This window comes from Denticeps clupeoides, chromosome 16 (genome assembly GCF_900700375.1).
Source record: "Denticeps clupeoides chromosome 16, fDenClu1.1, whole genome shotgun sequence".
Taxonomy (NCBI): Eukaryota; Metazoa; Chordata; class Actinopteri; order Clupeiformes; family Denticipitidae; genus Denticeps; species Denticeps clupeoides.
This window is the reverse complement of record NC_041722.1, coordinates 2115367-2137274: the sequence shown is the minus strand read 5'-3', so window position 1 is coordinate 2137274 and position 21908 is coordinate 2115367. Positions and strand designations below refer to the sequence as shown.

The following is a 21908-nucleotide window of genomic DNA, read 5'->3' as shown; positions in this document are numbered from 1 at the left end:
TGATATTGCTCAGGTGATATGGAAAGTCACCCCCCCCCCCGGCCCAGCCTAGATACATGGTCGGCCATGATGTGGTCAAAGTAGAACATGAATTCAAGGCAGGGGGGTTTTATTTTTGGAGTTGCTGCTTGCTCCCTCACCCCCAGTCTGGGCAGGTCTGATGAAGGTCTGTGTTGTTCCCTCTGGCACTCCAAACTGGGATTTGCAGGGAGCAAGTCAATACACTCTTAAAACAGAACACACACAGGTAAATGCTACATAAATCACATGCTTGTTATTGTGCAAAAATATTTTTGTACACAATGCCTGAAATTGATATTTTAGTGTTATGTTTCCTTGAGATCAATTGTAAATGCATAATCATTTTTAGGTTTTGCCATTATTTGTGCTTTACCCACTGTGATGTTCGTTATTCCAGAATTTTAGTGTGCTACATTGTGGGGCCAAATGCTAGCAATGAAGCTTAATATGAATAAGGATAGATTCATTGTAAGCAATGTCAACATTTATGATCACTCCTTGTGTCCATTCAGTGTTTACTGTTCTGTTTTTAACTCTTTTACCAACCATATACACTGTCTTCCTTTTTGCAGACAGTCTCGTGTTCCTTTCATTAGTCACCAAGATACAGTGAGTCATATGAAACCTTCACTTCTTTTTCCACTCCTTTTTGATAGTCTGTGTTATGTTCAGTTGTTACTCCTGGTTAAATAATAGTTTTATTCATTTGTAGTAACATAAACTTTCCTGGAATTTTACAGCTATATTTACCACATCATCCTGAAAGCTGGCATGATGGACATGTCCCATATATACAGGGTGGCAATGCTTTAATTGGATCATATATTTGTAGGGTGCAGGGTTCAGTTGTCTATCAGTGGAACTTATTATTACTGTTATGGCCCAGTATACAGCTTCTGTCTGCACACATGCAGTTTCTGTTATCATAATTTATTGTAACATGCCAGGCAATTTGGTACAATTTTGGTGCCACTGATTAAATTAAAGACATTGTGCGAATAGTGTTGGAGTTTTACAAAATAAAGATGAAGTGGTGCAGTTGGACCTTTTTTTCGCTTACTAGTACCCACTATTTTATTCCAGCTGGAACACTAACAAATAGAACAGGACAGGGGATAAATTATATATAAAGGGCTGATAATCGGAAGGAACCTAAAGACACGTCTTTCATTAGAGATCTGCTTTCAAATGAACGGTTACTGATGCTAATGAAAACACCATGAAAACCTCTAAAGAAGCCATTCTGACTAGTTTACTTGTGTTCTTGTTTGTTTTTAGTGGCACTGTGAATTAAGTGGCATCAGAAGCTGGGAAAACCCCAGTCATTTTAAAAGAAATCCCGGTCCTTTCAATTGAAATTATGTCCCATCTCATAGAGTCCTCCCTGAAATTGATTGCATGGTAACACTAAGATAAGATAAGATAATAATACAAATACTCAAGATTTAATATTTTTTATTTATCACATACATATGTGGCTCTTTAAAAAAATGTGCCACAAGATGAATTATTGATATTGATGGAATGAACTTATACTTTATTGCATTTCATCCACAGAAAGTTAAATCTGTGAAACACTGGAGGATTGACATTATATTTTTCCTGATTTGTGTTTTCGCAATTCCTTCCAAGAGACCATGACTATGCATAAAAGTAGCGCATGGTTGTCAACATTAAATCAAACTCTCGAACATCCGTTTATGTGATTTGTTGTAAATTCAGGAGATATTTGATTGGCCAGCTTTTGAATAAAAACACATTTGTGTTTATTAATCCACAAATAAATTTAAGGGTATTCACAATTATATACGGCCATTACATACACATTTGCACTGCATTTGTGAAGTCATAAATTATATTTGCGAATCTTGTTACATTTGTTGCTGAATCAAGAAATACATTTGTGAATGGTCTGATATTTATTTGTGAATTTTGAAATTAAACTATTTCCATACAGCACCCACAATTTTGTGGACAGGCTGTGTTGTATGATGGACTGGACTTTTTTTTTACTAAATGTCATTTTATCTTTCTTTGGACAAAATGCAACAAAGTGTAAGTTGATTCCATCATTATAGAATTCTTTTTGTGGCATAGAATGCATTTTGTGAATGGAAATAAGCACTTGAAAACCACACATACATGGTACATACAAGAGCAACATTTAGTGAAATCTATGTGTGATAGTAAAAGTAGATTAAAGTAAGTAAATTTTTTCACATAATTTATAAAATCATTTAAATAATTATTTTGGTGATCATGTTTTGACAGGTTTTTAAGAACATAAATTGCCAGAATGTGAAAAGAATTTTAGCTAATTTTAGCTTCTTTTCACTCACATTATTTATTTTATTTATTAAATTGCCATCTTTATAACTACTTACTGGGTCCAAAGCCTGTTGATCATGAAAGTGAGTGAGTAGTGGGCAGCCATGAATGGCGCCTGGGAGCAGTGTGTGGAGATGGTACCTTGATAAAGGGGACCTCAGTGGCACCTTGGTGGTTCAGGAATTGAACCCATTACCTTTTGGTTACAAGTCCGCTTCTTTAACTCTAAACTGTCTAAATTAAATCTGTCTGTATCAATTCACCTAGAAGAAAAAAAATCACATAGACTGTAGTTCTCCACATTTATGCAGAACTTCCAGAACTGGGATTTTATTTATAGAACTGAGCAACATGAATTCATCTTGGACACAGCAAAACATTTTTTCCATCACAGTTCCTGTGCCTTGACTCTCATATGCAATGTAAAAATAGAGAGCAGCTGGGAGTGCACGCTCACAGACCATCAGGCACTCACTGTCGTTGACCTTCAGACACTATGATCTGTCAGACATTATGATAGACATCTTATACAAATGTGTTCTTACAGTATAAGTGTCATGATTTGGATTTGAGTTTGAGAAATGTATTCATAAACACATTACAACACTACAAACTACAAGGTTTTATAATCAAAGGCTATGATGCTGAATTGAGTAGAAAAAACCTGTTGTATTTTGTATGTTAATTTTCCACCATTAGTCACATCAGTTCAATAATCTATTGCTTGATGAGGAATGCAGTGTATGTTTAAAATTTCAAAATACATTTAAAGCACATGGGCTTCCTTCACAAGTCTTCATGGCATAACACTGCTGAAAAATAGAAGAGAACAAACATTACTTCATCATTTCAGGAAACTGTAAACATACACAGACAATGGCTGTAAAAATGACGAATGAATGGTCATTCGTATACATATAATATAAGCAGGCCTTGTTCACACAGTAAGTAGAGAGTCATCAGAAGGTTGCCAGTTCAAATCCGGATCGGCCAAGGTGCCACTGAGGTGCCACCGAGCAAAGCACCGTCCCCACATACTGCTCCCCGGGCACCTGACATGGCTGCCAACTGCTCACTAAGAGTGATGGTTAAAAGAGGACACATTTCATTGTGTGCATCGTGCGCTGTGCTGTGTATAACAATGACAATCACTTCACTTTCACTTCACTTCACCAAGAATACAGTTTTATAATTTTTTTTAGACTAATTATAAAATAGTCATCTCTTAATGTGTTTATGGTTCTTCTAGGCTCTTGAAATGCTGATGGCAGCCAGTTGCTGCAGTGGACCACAGAATGACCTCCTATCCCTGCAGTACCCTCCACCACTGCTGCCCAAGCCAGGCAAGGACAACATCCGGCTGCAAAAACTGCTGAAAAAATCAGCCAAGAAGAAGCTAGGCAGCACCTCCTCTCAAACACCCATACCCTTCCGCTCATGCCTGTCTCCAGTTAATGAGGCCAGCCCAGATCTTGAGCACAGTGATCACTACACACCACCAAGGACACCAGATGCCACACCCTGTTTGAGGAATTCGAACCTAAGCTCATGTTATTCATCTGTACCATTCAACAATCAGTCATTGACTGGTGTAGCACCTGACCTCCAAATTGCTCCACTGTATACATGCTCTTCATTTCTGTTTGACGAAGCCAGGTGCATTACAAAACCATCCACTTCAGAAGACGCTCAGGTCAATCAGCCTGTCTTTCATCAGTCGGCTAAAACCGACTTGAGTAGACATAAACTGACTTCAGTTCATTTAACCAATGCTATTCCTCAAGTGCAGTCCACAGGAGCTACACAAAGTTCTTTCAACACTATTCTGCCAGCTCAAGAAAAAGTAATTGCCTTTCCTCCAAGTCACTCTCTTGATTCGATTTATTCAGGTCAAACACTCACACCCAACTCATATCAACCTACCATTGGGATACCTGCACAAAATTCAGGTTTCAAACTGCAATTTCCTTCACATTCTCAAACCATAGCTGTAGCTCTGTCTCCCCCAGTAAATTTAAGTAAAACAATTACCCCTGATTCACTTGGAGCTAACTGGACAGTATCTTCACGTGGAAGAGACCCCATACCACATATTTTAGTACCTCTGCAAACATCTCCAAATCAACCCCCTGCTCAAGCACCCTCCTCGTCTTCATACAGTCATCCCACAGTTACACCATCTACAACAAGATCACCCTCTGAACACCAAAGCCTGACACTGCCAGTAGGCTCTTTGAATGCTCAGGGTTCATTTGGTCAAAAAACAAAACCAGGTTCATCTGTTCCAGTTATGTCCACACTGCATTTTGCTGAATCAGCTACCAAATTACAAGGCTCAGAACCTACTCCCAGTAAAGTGACAACCCTCATATCAGGCTCACAAGAGCATACAGGCCCTTCACAAGAACCTTCCGAGAGCTCAGTTGGTGATTCAGCTCTTAAACTCCATGTGCCTGTTGCATTAAATCACATCTCTAAATCAGTTTCAGACCAACCCACAGTAATAAACATTACCCCAAGCTCTGAGCTACAAGTCCCCCCAAACATGCAAAGCTCAATGGCAATTTCTGATCAAAAGCAAATTCAAAGACCTCTCCTGGCCCCAGTTCCTCCTTCTATTTCTGATACCACAGGTCAAAGATTTTCACCAGCTTCATTTGGACCATCGGTGACAAGACCATGTCCCCAACAAATCCTGCCACCAAAGCAAAGGTCCTTAACACCTTTAGCAAGCCATATGGAGAATGTTTTAATGACCCCACAGATTTTAATGCAAAGTCCCCAAAGTTTTGGACATAATATTTCATCAGATATTGAATGTCAAGAGGCAAAACCTCAACAGATGGGCAATGTGGAGGCATTTAAGTTGTCAAAATCTATGGTGGATGCTTCCCAAAGGAAGGTATACACATCTAAAGCCACCTTTTATGAAATATCTAAACCTCCTCAGGACATAGTTGGATATAACGCAGCTCATAATGGAGTATCAACTTCTTCATTACAAAAAGAAAAAGGCCAAGCCTCATATGACATTTGTGGAACCAAAACCTCATCAGGGGAAGTGGAAATACCAGGATCTGTTCTGAGGTCTAAAACACCAGTATCTGAGGTATCAAAAGCAAATAACCTTCTTTTTGCTGCAAATCCTACTTTTACTTCAACAGTCAATGTTTGCAGTGTTGTTCAGAATGAGGTTAAAAAACTTTGCAATGAAACGTCTGCATCAATGATAAACCTACTTTCCTCAATGCACAGTACGATTTCAAAACCTTCCATAACAGATGAAATAATGTACAGTAAATTGAAGAATGGCATCAACATTAAAAATTCTCCAAAAGAGAAAAGTCAAGCTATAAAAGTAATTTCTAATGCACTCTCAATGCCTAAAATTGCAAGTGAGTTTTCGTCATCAGTGACTGAGAATATTAAATCAAATTACATATCCTCTACGGCCACAACACCACAAGAGCATGGAATCTCCAAGACCTTAACTGAAGGCACAATGTCAAGCACAGAGGAAGCGTTTATCGCATCTCCTCATCCTCATAGTTACCAGACTCCCTCCACACCAGTATACTGGTCACCTCGACCCCCATCTCGACAGCTTGGCAGTCAAAAGATGACTGTATCAACGACGGAACTCTATAAGCCAAAGGTGAAATCAGTATATTATGGACTCACACCAGTTGAGTATGCTGCTTATGGTGGAATCAGGAATTATTCACAAAGTCATTTTCCATCAGCAAGCAAGACACAAGCAAGTGATCCTCCTTTAAATGAACTGATGCAAGACACATCGACTTTACATAAAAGTACTAAAACTGAAGTTGAAGAAGGTGAACAAGTGACCATGTTGAAGTGCTCAACAGACTCTGAAGTTGTAATCAACTCTGCTAATTTCATGCAAAATGAAACCAAAAGACCAGCTTCATTGATAATCCCACATCCATCTCACATTTTAACAACAGAAATTTCTAATGTTAAAACTTTCAATCATGCTGGAATATTAGAACAAACAACCCAAAACTATACTCAAACAGATATTAACATGAAAGAAGTTAGCAGCTCTGTGAACTCTAGCATGATCAGTAAACCATCACTAAACACTTGTTTGCTGCCTAAACAAATAGAAACAAATCATGATGTTTCAACTGTGGCTTCGACAGAACCTACATTTAAATCAGAACATAGTACACAGGCTGGAAGTAATTCAGATTCCTGCACATTTTCAAATGTGATAAAACCACAAGCATCTTGCCTGCTTACTAACTCAACCCTCAAAACATCAGCAGATATCAAATTCTCTGAGTCGGTTTCTAAATCAACTTCCCTGTCATCTAACATTAATACAGAACAGTCTATAGTTCTTCCCAAAGATAATTCAACAAAGAACACAGGATATAAGCCTGCAATACTGTCAACTCTTAATACTGGATCTTTTATCAAAGCTCAACATGGAGTCTCTTCCACACAAATTCTTAATGAATCCAGACAGATGGCAGAAATGACCCAGCTCAAAGCTGAAACAAGCTTCTTGAATAGAGCTGAAACCTTTACAAGCAACCCAGACTCTGGACAAATTAGAACAGTGAATGCAATCCAGCCATCAAGTACTCTAATGAACAAAAGATCTTTCACAGGGTCTACACAAAATAGAATTTATGCTAAATCCACAATGGACATTAGACAATCTTTAAGGTCTGCAGCAGAAGTTAGAACTTCAAGCATCCACACAAACAATAGACAGACAGACAATAACCAGACAGGGATGAGAGCTCCTCTTTCACCTAACATGATCACAAAATCTGAGATCACAACAGGAATTCCCTCAACAGGTTGTGGTTCCCCAGAAAATTCAGCAAATGCCAGAACTTCAAGCAGATTTTCAACAACATCTCCTGTCTTTTCAAGGTCTCAGGGCCCAAGCATCAAGTCCACCTCTATTGAAGCTGCAGACCTCTCAGCACTGGACACTAGTTTTGGAGATATTAAAATGTCTTCATCAAACGTACCATCAAAACTTTCCTGTACACACTCAAAGTCCCCTTCAGTTTTACAACAAAGACAATCATATGCAGACTCTGAGCTCAGTACTTGCCAAAAAGAACTGAGACTTATACCAGACACCACATCTGACACAAAGACAACAACAGAAGTCCAAGAAACAAATAAACGGATTCTTGAGTTTAAGCTGTTCACTGACCCTTGTCCTAGTACTTCTCAGAGTATTGTCTTGGCAAATATTGCAGAGCCAGCTGTAAAATATGAAACCCCTCAGCAGTCTGATCGAATAAACTTTGAAGAGCCTATTTCAGAAGTTTCACAGGTAAAACCAAAAGAAAGTGGGTGTGTTCCAACAACCAGTGGGTGTGTTCCAACAACTACATCACAAGTCATGGAAAAACCAAATGAGGACAGACAGAAATGTTCCTCCAATGAAGCAAAGTCCAAAGCATCATTAAAGCCCAAAGGTTTGAAAGCTAAGTTGAGCGGCTGGACCCGGCTGAAGAAGCACATGGTGGTAGAACCAGAGGAACCAAATTTTCCAGAAGCAGATGCACAGGCCAAGAAGGAAGACAAGGACAAGCAAAGAAAAGCTAGCAAAGAAACAAAGGCAAATTATGAGAGTACAGGACAGGAAATAGTGAAGAAAAAGGAAGCACAGAGGGCTGTGAAAATGTGGGATGCCATTTTATTTAAAATGTTCTCCACAAAAGATAGAATTCTGCAGCAAATCAATGCTAATAAAAACGAGGTTGACATAAAGACAGTGTCTAGTCAGCTAGACATCCCATCCTTTGTGTACCACCTGCCACTTTTACTTTACAGCCCACGGTTTGATGCCAGGAAGCTGAAAGAAGCTGCTGAAAAACCCCTTACAAAAATTGCCAGTGTATTTGAACGCGGTTTGTTACAACGCAAGAATCAGGATGATGAGCCAAAGGACTTTAACAGAAAAGCCAAAGGGTTTGGTGCATCAGATGAAAAAGAAGTAATGCCAGAATAACTGTGGACATTAAATGATTGTATTTTCATTTTTTGCAGTTTGGAATAATGCTTTGTACGGTAATAATTTTTAATTTTTTTTACAAACAGCAACATGCATAAAAATGGAAATGCTGTGGTATGCGATGTGTTTTGCTTCCCAAATCAGATTATAAGGGGAGAAGCTCAGTGTGTTCTGGCTCTCAGTGTGGAAATAGAGCAGCAACATTCCTGGGCAGTCAGGGTCTAAGGACAGCGTATGACAGACAGTTACAGCTGTGTGAGGCACTGGCTTCAAAAAGATTTTGCACGACCAATTCAAATATTAAGGAAATCAAAATGCAAACAATTTATGGTGCATATCACTGAAATGTTTTTACATATTGATATGGTCAATATTAAGGTGCAGATGTAAGATGGTTGAGAGAATGTGAAGGATGGTTATTTAAGATCACTGTGTAGATGGACCCTAACACTGCTTGATACTGTGGCTAAAGCTACAGTATCCATGTGACCCAGATTTGGATGAAGAAGTGAATTCAACTTCAAGTGAAAAGGTTGGAAGACATGCAAGGCTTATTGTACAGAGAAATGTAATTTCACCCAGAAATGCTAAAGATTGAATTTAAAGATTGAGTGTTTGCTACACATTTGTTTTTATGTGCATTGAATTTTTTTTTATGCAAAAGATTTGATGTGGCAACCTTTTTAAGTATCAGATTTTTTAACTTCTCAACTGGAAATATTGTTGTTTTGTAGTAATTTAAATGTTAATGTTTCATAGATAGCATCAAGTTTAAATCATTAATTATTATTATATTTTTTACATTTTGCCCAAAAAGTTGATAACGAAAACAAATGCATCAGTTGAAGTATATGTGGCACATACACAATTAAAGCAAGTCAAATTTTATCTTGTTGGTTGGCTAATTGTCTAGTGTGTCTAGTGTGTTTTTCTGTGTTTAGCTTTATATAATGCTTTTCAAATTACTGCAAAATCAACTTCTGTTTTATGGTCTCAAAATACCTTTGTAGAGTCAAATGGAAGTCTTGACAAATGGTGTGACATTGAATTGATTTAACAGCATTTACAATAACCCATTAAATTATGCTATGACATACAGTATATAGAACATTTACACACACTGGGTGGTAGACACAGGTAATTATAAAAACTGTCATCCATCAGGTTAACAAAAGACTAGCAAGGACGTAGATGAAACACAGACATATACGTAACTGTGAAAATGCATGTGAAGAAGGTTGAATCACAATCTTGAAACTATCTTTTTGCTGGATGCTACAGGCATATGTAAATGCCTTGAAACTGATTCATACCTGATTTTCAGATTGCGTATTCACTGCAGTCATCATCAACAAAAACTTTTTCATATTTTCCATGTCCAGTCACAACAAACTTGTACCGTTTACCAGATGAATTACCCTGAAAAAAATAAAAGCTTGATCAAGGTTTTATGTATGTATGTATTTATGTATTTATTATTCATTTAAAGGAATGTAAAAGGCAAATCTTTTTTTAAAACCCTGTCTAAAATCACCTTAGCAGTGGGTTCTGGTCTCCCTGAGTCCCCTAATGTCTCCCAGAGGTTTTTTTTGTGCAGAACATCACCCGCGTTCACTTCCTGCAGAAGATGAAAAACACACCAATTTGATTTACTCGTCTCGTCTCAGAAATCTCCATTTTCTACAAGTCATGGAATTAATTTTCCTCCACCAGGTGGCAGTATATAATATTTCCTGTGATTAATATGAGTGTTCTAACAGAACTTGCATGTATGATGACATTTCCTTCTGTTTATTAGTGGGGGCTAACTCGGAATGTCCAAGTCTCTGCATGCAGGCTCTTTGTAGATCAATAAAAGCTAGGTCAAGACAGACAAGTGAGTTTCATTCAAAATAAGGGAAAGAGATGTAGTGGGGGAAAATGTGACAGTTACCTTTGAGGAGAAAAGGCTAAGTAGCAGAGCAGACATGGCAAGAATAGAAGTAAAACAACTGAGGGAGAAGAAAAATGAAAGAGGATGGGTAGATTCAGAAAGAGAAAAACAAATATTTATTACAATAACTGTTGGCATCTACTTTTCTAACTTCAGTCATCTGGGATCTGTAGCTTCTTGCAAAAGTTTAATTACTTCAAATAATGTACTGTACACGACTGAGTAGTAGGAAATAGAGGATGAACTCACTGCTGGTCTGGAAGAAGAGTTTTTTGCAGTGTCATCACTCGCTCCTCTCACCCATTGATTGATAAGGTCAGCCACGCCCACTTTCAAACCTTCTGTGTCCTGAAAACATAGGCAGGACACAAATAGCCATGAATACACATTAGACATAAAACGTCCCTTTTTTCCAAAGGAGATCACTGAAATTACTAAAATGCATACATATATGGGAAATGCTGAAGTGTCAGTTTGGATCAAAATGTCATATAATATCATATAATATAAATGTCATATAATATCTTACCACTGGGTGGTAGTAGCCTAGTGGGTAACACACTCGCCTATGAACCAGAAGACCCAGGTTCAAATCCCACTTACTACCTGAGCAAGACCCTTAACCCTAAGTTGCTCCGGGGGGGGGGGGCTGTCCCTGTAACTACTGATTATAAGTCGCTCTGGATAAGGGCGTCTGATAAATGCTGTAAATGTAAATGTTAAGAACAGTATACCTGGCAACAGCTAAAACTTCTAACTCCTATAGTAACTGACAATCAAGTGGGGGCAGTAGTGGCCTAGTGAGTAAGGAAATCGACCCATAATCGGAAGGTTGCCGGTTCGAATGCCAAGCCACCAAGGTGCCACTGAGCAAAGCACCGTCCCCGCACACTGCACCCCGGGCACCAGTAAAGGCTGCCCACTGCTCACCAAGGGTGATGTTAAAAGCAGAGGACACATTTTGTTGTGCTGCCTAGTGTGCTTCATAATGACAATCACTTCACTTTCACTTCAAGTAAACTGCCAAACAAACATGCAGATAAAAAAACTCTCGATACACACATTTCAAACAGGTTTTTCTACAGAACTTGTTGGAAGGCTTGGCTATGAACCTTGGATGGTGTGTTCTTGGTGTCGTTCTGGTTCCAGGCTTCTCCTGCCTCAAACAGATTCTTTTTGCAGGAGATGGGCTCTGAGGGGCTGGGGATGTCCATTAACATCTGCTTCACTGCTATGGCTTCCTTAGAGGATATCTGGAAGCATGGAGTATTCAGCAGTCAGGTTGATTTGAGGTTTGGAACAGGGGAAAATTCAATTCAATTCAATTATTTTCCAGGAGGCAATTTAAAAGGCACAGTAGAGCAGTTCACACATATAACAGTTGTTAATTTAGACACAACATATCAACACAAACAGGTCAACGCTGTCTGTAATAATTACACAATATTAGGAATGAATAATATGTTCTGCCTCACACAATGTTAGATCTGAGTCAGACCTGTTTTCACAGTTGTGATCTCCCAACCACAAAAAATAACTTCTTTCCCACAAATGTTGTCACACCTATTTCCTATTACCTAAGCCACTATGACATAACGCTATGTTACACAGACAAATGCCTCAGGGTGCAATCAATCCATTCCTATAGACATGGATAAAGTGGTGAATCAGTACAAAGAGAAAGAGAAGAGCCTGTTCAGGCATGAAATAATGATGTAAAATGTGTGTCATAAAATAAGGCTTGAAGTCTTAGTAAATGAGGTCATGTTTTAAGGTGCACAATCCCCAAATGAATCACTGATACACAAGTTCAGTTTACCTCAATGGCCTGGCTGTACTGCTCCAGCCTGTTGTCAATTCTGGAGATGACCACTGGAGCCTGGATTTTCTTGAAGCTGTTACTGTTAAAAGGCAATAAATATACATACATTTAAAAATATTACATTATTACATAGCTGCACATTATACTGGAGAATATACAGACATTTCTATTACATTTGTGCAGTTAAAGTACACAGAAAACACTTAGATAACTATTAGTTAGATAACTGTATACATAGCATAATGTTTGCATGCCACCTGCAGGAATGTTTTATGTTTTGTGTCAAAATGTAAAAAATATATAGTTTGTAGCACAAAGTCTAAGGCTCTATTTAAGGTATGGGCTATGATCATTGACTTTGGCAATGTGTCTATAGTTAAAATAATATATGGTTTCATCTTCAAAATAAGTCTCTCAGTCTGCTGGTGAACTCACCTTGTCTTAAGTGATCGGTTCAGACTCTCTGTTCTCTCTGTAATCTGAGTGAAAAGGTGAGAGAAATCACGTCAGCATTAGCATTTTCACACTTGAATACAGCAGCAGAAAGCATCACAAGAGAAGAAATCTAAGCAGTACACCTGAAGCTAAGCTCAAGCAGAGGAGATAAAGGGTCCTCATCTTTACCTTGTTTTCTGTTTAAACCCCTACATAGACAGCTACTGACTGGGCAACTCACCGAGCATGTGCTTTCTGCGGTCACTCGTTCTTCATTCTCATTCTGAAATCACATAGGCAGTGTGAAAAATAAGCACCACAATGCCAGAGATCACATATGTCACACAGGCACTCGGCTATAGATGAACGACAATATCATGAGCAAATATGGTAATTTCCTTCATCACATACAGAGAGCCAATCTGTTTAACTGCAAAACCTCACAGACTATTGCTGCTGATGTTAATGATGGTCCAGCACCCCCTTCTCTAGTTATAGAGATTCACAATGCTGTGACATCATGCTGTGAAGATTTTTCACTTGGCATGCAGTAGCTGGGACATTTTTGCATCTTTAAAATATTGACAGATGCTGCATGAACAAGGCAAGGATAGATGATGAAAAAAAGGAAATGGAGGACAGTTTGGTATGACACAATATCATGCAAAAGAGAAGTGGCATGAGGACAGGAACAGTTTGTTCACATTATATTACATCATGTCACATTATATTACATATATGTTGAACATGGGTCTGCAAAGTTAATACTCTATCTTTCATCACATGCTCTTATTACAGGAAAAAAAGATTTTGCACAATGCCGCAGAAATATAGATTCTTCAGATCCATACTAGAAATGTGCGGTCTACTTACTGGATAAAACTGAATGAGAAGTTTCTGGTGGGATAGTGTGAAGCATGGAATACAGAATGTCAATCCACAGTTAGCTCTGACTTAGCAGCTCCATTGGATGAGAGGAGTTACAGATCCGCGTCAAATCATCACATGATTATGCTAACAACATTATGTTGCATGAGGTTGACTGAATGTCACCACTACCATGACCTCAGAAATAAAATTTGAAGAGCATGGTTTAGGTCTAATGTATGGAGCCTGTATTGGTGCAGCAGCAATTAATAATAATTCCCAGTGTTATAATAGCAAAAATACTCTTTAGGTATTTTGTACATGTGTCATGTACAATTACAACAATCACATGCAGTGACCCAGAAAAAAAATCACATCCTAAATAGGACGCTGTTTTAAAAGGTCAAGGGTAGTGGTGGTGGCAGCAGTGGTAGTACCTTGAAGGCAGAATTCTTTGGGCTGATGGGGCTAAAGGGCTCTTCTGCCTCAGTGTTGGATATATTGATACGCTTCATTTTCTCCATCGCTTCCATTGCATCCAGCCTGATTGTTTCCTTCATTTTCTCCCCCTCTTCCTGTTTGAAGATTAGGCAAAACCATATTATTCCAGAAATGGCTCGCAATTTTGGTGTCTGAATCAGAATTAAACAACTACATTGCCTTACATACATACATGCTTTACATTCATCTGAAAGTGTGTGAAGAAAACATCCCAGGTAAGACAGGTAAGCCTATGGTCATAGCCTAGTGGTTAAGAAGACCACAAAGTCCCAGGTTAAATCCCCACTTTCTACTATTCTCCCTGAGCAAGACTCGTAACCCTGAGTGTCTCCAGGGCTGTCAGTGTAAACACAACGGTAGTTAGTGGGGTTTGATCCTGTAACTATGTGGTCGTATGGTTAACCTCTAGGCTATTAAATGCAAATGCTTATTGTTTTGAGTTTACTGCGGTATACTCTCCATATTTACCTTCTCCCTGACCCTTTGTAACTGCTCCTCCACCTGATTTCTTTGCTCCACTTCTTCTCGGACCTTAAGGCGTCCCTCTATCCTCCTGCTGAGCTCTTCAAGATCCTCCTCTGAATCTGCCTTCTTCTGCCTCAGCTCTTCCATACCCTGCTGTTCGGCTTGATGGCAACTCCTCTGGAAGCTCTCCAGACGGGCCTCCTTTTCAAGGGCAGTCCTAACCTCATCATCCTCCAGATCTATGTTCTCATTCCTATTGTCACAAAGACAGTGGGAGAGCAGTCATAAATACCATGTTCTTCAGTAGCTACGTTAACAGGACTTCACTGCAGTTGGAAATTAATAGAATTGCTGCCTAAATATAGAAAGTTCCAATGGAATGATGCTGTGTTTACTAATGCAAATTATTCACTTTAAAAGGTTAAGTGGTTATTCAAAAGAACATTTTACATTTTAGTTGTGAGCCAGTTTTAACAAATATTCATAATGCTGAATGTTAAGTGATTTGATCTTTTTTTACCTGACTTTGTTGCAGGAGACTGAGGACAGCAGCCTTTGCTCTGCCATGACTAAATGACTTACAACCATGAAGTAATTTTGAGTTTAACATTTGGACTGAGTACAGGAAGGAAATGAGGAAAAAAAGAGGAAGGTATGAAATATTGAAACATTGTTCTCAGTCTGGCATTATGAGAATTTCTTTCTCCATTTTAGGATCTTTATGAGTAGCACATGAAAACATTGTTTTAAATCCTGTTGTTAGCATTTGTAAATGGAGAAAATGTAATGACAGAATGATGCTATCAGGTTATGGATTACCTTGAAGTAGATGATTCTCTGGACGTGTATGACATCGTTTCCTGTCCAGCTGTAGATTCATTTCCATTCACATGCCTCACTTCCTGTGGCAGAAAAACTTTGGACGTGTATGAGATTTTGAGCTGTGTTTTCTGTACTTTCCCCTGCTAGGGAAGATTGATAGTAGAGTAGAATTTAGAAGCGAGTAAAAAAATTTGACAAAATATTTTTTTTCTTGTGAGAACTGTACCATTCCCTCTCTGTCTCTCCTCCAGCCTTCTTCATCCCTCCTGAGTCTTCTCTCCCTTTCTGTCCCTCTGTCCCGCTGTGTGTGATTCCTCGCTTTCTTCTGTGTCCATTCGTCCTCATCAGCTTGTCTCGCAACCTCTCCATTACTCAGTGGGCTGTAAGATGACTTCGGAAAGCCGATATTTGCCATGCCGGACTGCTCCTCACTGGACAGGTTCGACCCGCCCAGACCCCTCTGCCGCTGTCTCTCCAGCCGCTGGGTCCAATCACTGAAACCTTCATCCTCCTCCAAAGCTGTGTGATGTATGGGCTGACAGTCATTCTCAGATCTAAAGAAAAATGAGTGATAAGATGTTTGCCAGACAGTTTTACAGGACAAATCTCTCACATTTTCTTGGGATCTGAGCAGGGAAATTTGAAAGGGAAGTTATTGTTATTGTGAAACACTGCAGCACAGCACATAGTGCACAACAAAATGTGCCCTCTGCTTTTACCCATCTCTCTTAGTGATCAGTGGGCAGCCATGACAGGCACCCAGGGAGCAGTGTGTGGGGATGGGGTTTTGCTCAGTGGCACCTCAGTGGCACCTTGGCAGTTCATGGATTTGAACTGGCAACCTTCTGATTACGAGTTCGCTTCCTTAGCTGCTAGGCCAACAGTGCCCCACAATTTCCTAGCAGGGAAGAAAGCGGACCCACAATCAGAAGGTTGTGGGTTTGAATCCCGAACCGCCACTGAGGTGCCACTGAGCAAGATACTGTCCCCACGCCATGCTCCCCAGGCACCTGTCATGGCTGCCCACTGCTCACCAAGGGTGATGGTTAAAAGCAGAGGACACAATTCGTTGTGTGCACCGTGTGCTGTGCTGCAGTGTTTCACAATCACTTCACCCTCTTTTCTTCTTTTAGAAGGTCATGTAAATGTGTATCTCTGCATGAAAACAACAGGCCTGATTTCAGTGTTTAATCAGACCGAGAGGAACAAAAGGTCTTCCACTGACACCGCAAACCGCCTCTCAGGTAGAGCAGCAGGGGTTGAGTCAAACAAAAGAACACCTGCCTGTGCTGTCCCAGATAATCACCAGGGCAACAGGGTGGGGGTTGCTGAGGCTGATAACAGACCTGGGACACCATGGAAACGGATGGAGGGAGAGAGGATGGAAAACCACACAAACAGAGAGGGAAAATGTGTTTCCTGTTTGAATCTGTGGGCTGAGATGCTCTTCACTGTTCACACAGGTCTTTCACAAAGAGCCTAGCTGAAAATGTCTTTCTTCTTTTCATTTACTTCACTTTTCCTCTTCTAGAGGGAATAAAATTATGGGAATAAAACAAAATGTTTGCAGCTGTGGAGTGAAATAAATTAAAGCCAAATGCAATGTAATTGGTGCTGATGAAGAATCCTTAGCCAAATATTAACAACAAAGTAACAACAACAAAGCAACATTGGGACTTTTAAAGTCTTCTATACAACAGAGAGCTTCATTGTTTTTCTTCAAAGGGTGGGCTGTGACACCACAATATATGTACCAGATGATTAATAATCTGTGTGTGACTCCATCAGAACTGGTGAATCACAGAAAGTTCAGCGAAGTGCAGCTGCTGGAGAGCCTACAGTCAGGCTGGAGAGTATTCTGATATTTGCTTCATTAAACATTTCACATAACACATCCACCAGTGTGAAGCTCACTGTAGAGTGTGACAGAGAGATGATCTGCTATTTTTTTTAATAAAACACCCAAAACTTCAACAGCCCTGATTATGTAAATCCATATTGTTGTGAAAATTAGAGATGATTTCAATACTGTATAAATAACTAGCATCAGACAAAAGCAGCTCTTCCTGATATTGGGAATGTGAGCAGAGTAACAGCTGGACATTGAGACAGCATAAGGGTGAGCAATGTGTAGAATTCAGACTATTTGTTTTTCACTAATTTTACTTGCAGAAATGGCATAGCTTGTATCTCAGAATTATTTCCATTCCTACTTAAAATAGCAGGAAATAGATGGATTTGTATTCAGGTGCAGAAGAAAAGTCTTTGTTCAGCAGCACTCCAGCTTATTTGCCTCCTCATGTACCAATACTCACAGCCCATCATCAAGGTGAATCCCGCTGCTGTTTGGGGTCTCCCCACAAAGCTTTGTCCTGGCTCTGCATCTTCGCTCACGCTCAATTTCTTCTGCATCTTCAACGCTCCGCTGGGCGGTCACCCTGTGGCAGACATGTCACAAACACAATCATTTCAATGAGGCTACTTTCACACAGCTGACTTCTGAGGAGTTCCAGATTTAGGTTTTTAAAACCAGTTAAGAAGAGGATGACATTTACATTTACATCATTTACATCAGATGCCCTTATCCAGAGCGACCTACAATCAGTAGTTACAGGGACAGTCCCCCCTGGAGCAACTTAGGGTTAAGTGTCTTGCTCAGGGACACAATGAACCTGGGTCTTCTGGTTCATAGGCGAGTGTGTTACCCACTAGGCTACTACCTCCCAGGATGACAATGTACTAGAATTATTGCATTGATTCGCCCATGTAATTCAGAGACAATACAAACATAATAGATATACAAATACAATACAATAGACATACAAATGTGCCCAAACCTCATTGTTCCAAAAATGTATTATTCATTATTATGAATTTTGATATGGATATATCCAGTCCATTCATGACTTCACGCTTACACTATGCAATCATTTCAAGTGCTTAGGATCCCTGGGTAGCTGAAAAATCGTTGTCGTCTGAGGAGAGAGCAGTGACATTACTGACGCCCTGATCAAAGCAGCATCTGAGCAATCGTCACCGCAGCCCCAACAAAGGGGGGGGGGGGTTGTTAACGGGAGGACAGTGTGTCGGGTTACACATGGGCCACCTTCACAAACATCTGCTTCCAGATCAGATTTCTTCCCTGGGTTATTAGGTGCCCGGGTGGGATGTTTGATGGGGGCAACCCAGAGAGGACAATTAACACCCCTGTGATAATGAGCATACTTTTGTTTTCAGGAGTTTAGTGGTCTTTTCAAAAAGAGAAAGGGTGTCAAACAGAAGAGCAATTGTTTATATAGAACAAGGCTCAGAAACTGAAGAGAGGTGAGAGGAGGAAAAAGTGGAGGAGATGCCAGTGGTGGAGGAGGAATGGTCCTTATGGCCAGGAAGAGACGGTGTCCTGCTGTTCCCATATTTGCAGGAAACGGACTTCCTGACATCACTGATATGTTTGTAACAAATAATTAGCACAATGTTTTTCTTAACCAGATCTATTCCTAAAAACATATCTATAGTAGGATTATCCAGCTTTGTTAAGATGAAGTTAAAACAGGACCTGAATACTTTACTGTTTGAGTTCAACAGACGTTTTTGCACTGTGCTTTTATATTGAGAGAGAAATCAAAAGAACACAAGGCTTTGGCTCCTGCTCATGAGCCTTTAAGTCATATATCCACTGAGACTCATTTGTTGCCAAGGATACTGGTTGAATTCCCAACATTATTTTAGAAACAATATGCATAAATATTCACTCATTCAGCTTTAATTAAAAACATCTGCTATATTATTACATGCTATAAGAGCAGTCAGCAGATGGGCTGACCAATGTTCCTGGAAATGCTGATCAGGGAAATGGGTCAACTTAGGATCACTAGCGAAGTGGAAACACATTTGGAGTGATCAGAGGAAGCATGAGCTTCTTAGCCTAAATCAAGGTTATTATTCTTATTAGCTTTTCTACTTATTATTCTGCTTATTAGCTTTTCTTCTATTATGGTATTTGGAAACAATCATTAAATTAAAAAATCCCAGAATGTATTTATAATTTCTAAGCTATTTAAAAGGAAACTATAACAGACGGGAAACCTTTTTTCTCTAAATAATTTGTTTCTTGCACATGAATCCTGAGCTATCATAAACATAGTGAAATGTGAAAATTGATTATTTCTAGGGTTTTGCATGGTCCACAGTTTGGCTTGATTCACACTGGAGACAGATACAACATATACAGAAAGTATAGTGATATTTTATCTGATTTGGAAATGCATATATACATTTTCAATATGTACAGCTTGTTGGCATTATATGACATTGCGTTCATGCTAGTTGTTGAATATATTCTGCTGCTGGAGTCACCTGGTAATTTAAACCTATTGTTAAACTTTCTTTAGAGTCATTTATGATGTGATTAAATTGTAGCTCCTGATGGTGAAATTCTCAGCATGGTGTTGTCTTTGCTCATGTCACAGATGTATTTTGTAAAAAAAGTTCATTTCATTTACAGTCCAGACTGACTTTCTTGCATGGAGCAGACTTCTCAGCAGTGAGGCCCATTCAGAGCAAACCTCACATTTTCCACAAAGCTGAGGCCTGTGACACGGAGAGAGGAGGGTGGAGAGTTGAGGGTTGGGGGTGCTGAACAAGATGAGGTCATCACCATGAGGGAAATTTCAGCAATAAAAGAAAGCATTTAAAAGGCAGTACATTTCATGTTCATGATGTAATCAGCTAATGCACCAACCTGGGACTGAAACTCAAATTGTGGCATGAAAAGCAAAAAAATAAAATATCTCCCCAATTATATTATTCTGACCTAGTCAGCCATGCATTCTGATTCTGAAGAGCTATCATTAATGATCTCAAGCTTTTCCAAACTGCTGGTCCAATCTTCAGCCTATTCATCTCCAGCCCATTCCTGAATTCAAATGCCTTCCTTATCACACCCCTATCCACAGGGGTTGGTACACATCTAGTAAGAGAAAAGGGGCGTGGCTTCACTTTGGAACAAAGGTAGTGGGAAAGTAGAACATTCTCACAAAACAGATTGTAGAGCACAATGACATGCATTTGAACATTCTGAACTGTTCTACCCCCACCCCCCACCCCCCAATGAAGGAACCTTCATTCTAATTCCGCAGCATTACATCATTTTACAGTTTCACTTTCATAGCCCAGTGGGATGAAGGGAACAGGGCACTCTTTATGGAGTCAACCAGGTCCCTCACAGCATGCTTTGTAAAATGCAAAGCGTGTCTGGGTGTGATAGATCTCACAGGAACACCAGTGGTGTAAATCCTGAGAGGAACCTGATGTCTGGACCAGGAATGGCCGTGTCAACATAATATTTTCCTCTGTGGATTTGAGGTTTATCAGCATGGACCTCACAGTGGGTTAATAATGCATAAACTTTCCAACAAATACGTCTTGTGCAGGAGAGGAAAAACACACACACACACACACACAGATGTATAGGATGAAACGTGCAAGTCCTCATTACTGAAACAGGTAGGAGCATAGTTAATTTACAAAAAAATAATAAATCCCTGTGTTTGAGATTTCTTATGATAATGGTGCATTGTATCAGATTTATGGTCAATGAAAAAGTTACATGTAGTAATTAAATGACCTAATGATGCAACTATCATTAAAACCTTTGACCAAGGTTCCCTCTATGATGAGACTATCTTCTGTGTTGTAAATACTTCAATTTAACAAAAAAAAAGTTTCTTAAGTTACGTTAACAGGCAAGCAAGGCTAAAGTGATCAAACTAAACTAAGTCACATTGCCCTATAACAGTAGAGGTGAGACCCCCCCATCACCTTTGCTCCTTGTAAACATCACTAAAACCAGGCCAGTGCCAACATCTGTCTGGAATTATAAAAGCAAGGCATGTGGTAATCCGTTCACAAATAATAACTATAATCTCTCTTCACCTATTGGTTCTGCTGCCCTGCTGACCCACATAACACCCCGAACACACACAGCAGCCAAAACACAGATACTTTATCCAGCAGCTTACTGTAGGAGACGCCAGCAGTGCTAAAAGGGAACCGGTCACACAAGAAAGTAAATGGGGCAAATCAACTGATGGATTATAAAATATTACATGAATAATGTCTCTCTTACATTTTTACTCATATATAAAGACAATATATAATATTGTCTTACTGTACATCCCCAATCGCAGTCAGTGTTGGATGTCTGAAAGTGCCTTTATTAGTAAAAATGCACATACCTTAGAAGATTCTGTAGTCCCTGCTTGCTGGAGTTTCTCCTCAGGATTGCATGTGACATGGTCTCAGTTTGCCCTGTTGGTTCTTTTAATAGAAAGAATAGCAGCAGAATGCAGTGAAGCCCCTTTGTCCAACAGAAGCTGCTTCCAGGAAGGATGTTTCTTTGTCTTGTTGACTCTGGAATATCCGGACACCCTCTCCAGCCTCCCTCTTTAACACCAGACAGCTTTTAGTCACAGTGTCCTGCCCCTCTGCTCCACTTTCTCCTCCCTCTATCCCCCTCTCCTCAGCAAGAGACCTGCATGTGGTTCATATTAAGCTCTTAACCCTTCTCAAGCCCCCACCACCCACCAGTGATCAGCAGAAGACTACTGGCTTTTCCCCTCAGGAAATGTAAGATGATACCTCTGCAAAACCCCATGACACACAGAAACACACTCTCACATAAACACTTTCTTTTATCTTTAAAC

At 39.6% G+C, this 21908-nt stretch overlaps 2 protein-coding genes across 4 annotated transcripts; one reads left to right on the top strand and one right to left on the bottom strand.

Moving 5' to 3' along the window:
* The first annotated feature begins 127 nt into the window (after positions 1-127).
* On the top strand, positions 128-9759 carry LOC114765881 (mucin-3A). The gene is made up of 3 exons (XM_028956387.1): positions 128-247; positions 594-630; positions 3599-9759. The coding sequence occupies exon 3, from the start codon at positions 3608-3610 to the stop codon at positions 8354-8356; it is 4749 nt and encodes a 1582-aa protein (XP_028812220.1). The 5' UTR covers positions 128-247; positions 594-630; positions 3599-3607; the 3' UTR covers positions 8357-9759.
* LOC114765883 (non-muscle caldesmon-like) lies at positions 2643-21709 on the bottom strand. 3 transcript variants are annotated; one of them, XM_028956389.1, is made up of 14 exons: positions 21441-21709; positions 17520-17642; positions 15431-15758; positions 15202-15347; positions 14386-14635; positions 13854-13991; positions 12791-12832; positions 12550-12593; positions 12112-12193; positions 11405-11545; positions 10542-10640; positions 9894-9977; positions 9673-9778; positions 2643-3158 (listed from the first exon to the last, which is right to left on the bottom strand). In XM_028956389.1, exons 1-13 carry the CDS (start codon positions 21497-21499, stop codon positions 9680-9682), a joined length of 1635 nt encoding a protein of 544 aa, XP_028812222.1. In that variant the 5' UTR covers positions 21500-21709; the 3' UTR covers positions 2643-3158; positions 9673-9679. The 3 variants fall into 3 exon arrangements, with proteins under 3 accessions (XP_028812222.1, XP_028812223.1, XP_028812221.1); XM_028956390.1 differs by having other exon boundaries at positions 2643-3161; positions 15202-15344; XM_028956388.1 differs by having other exon boundaries at positions 2643-3161; positions 21441-21708.
* Positions 21710-21908: the final 199 nt, after the last annotated feature.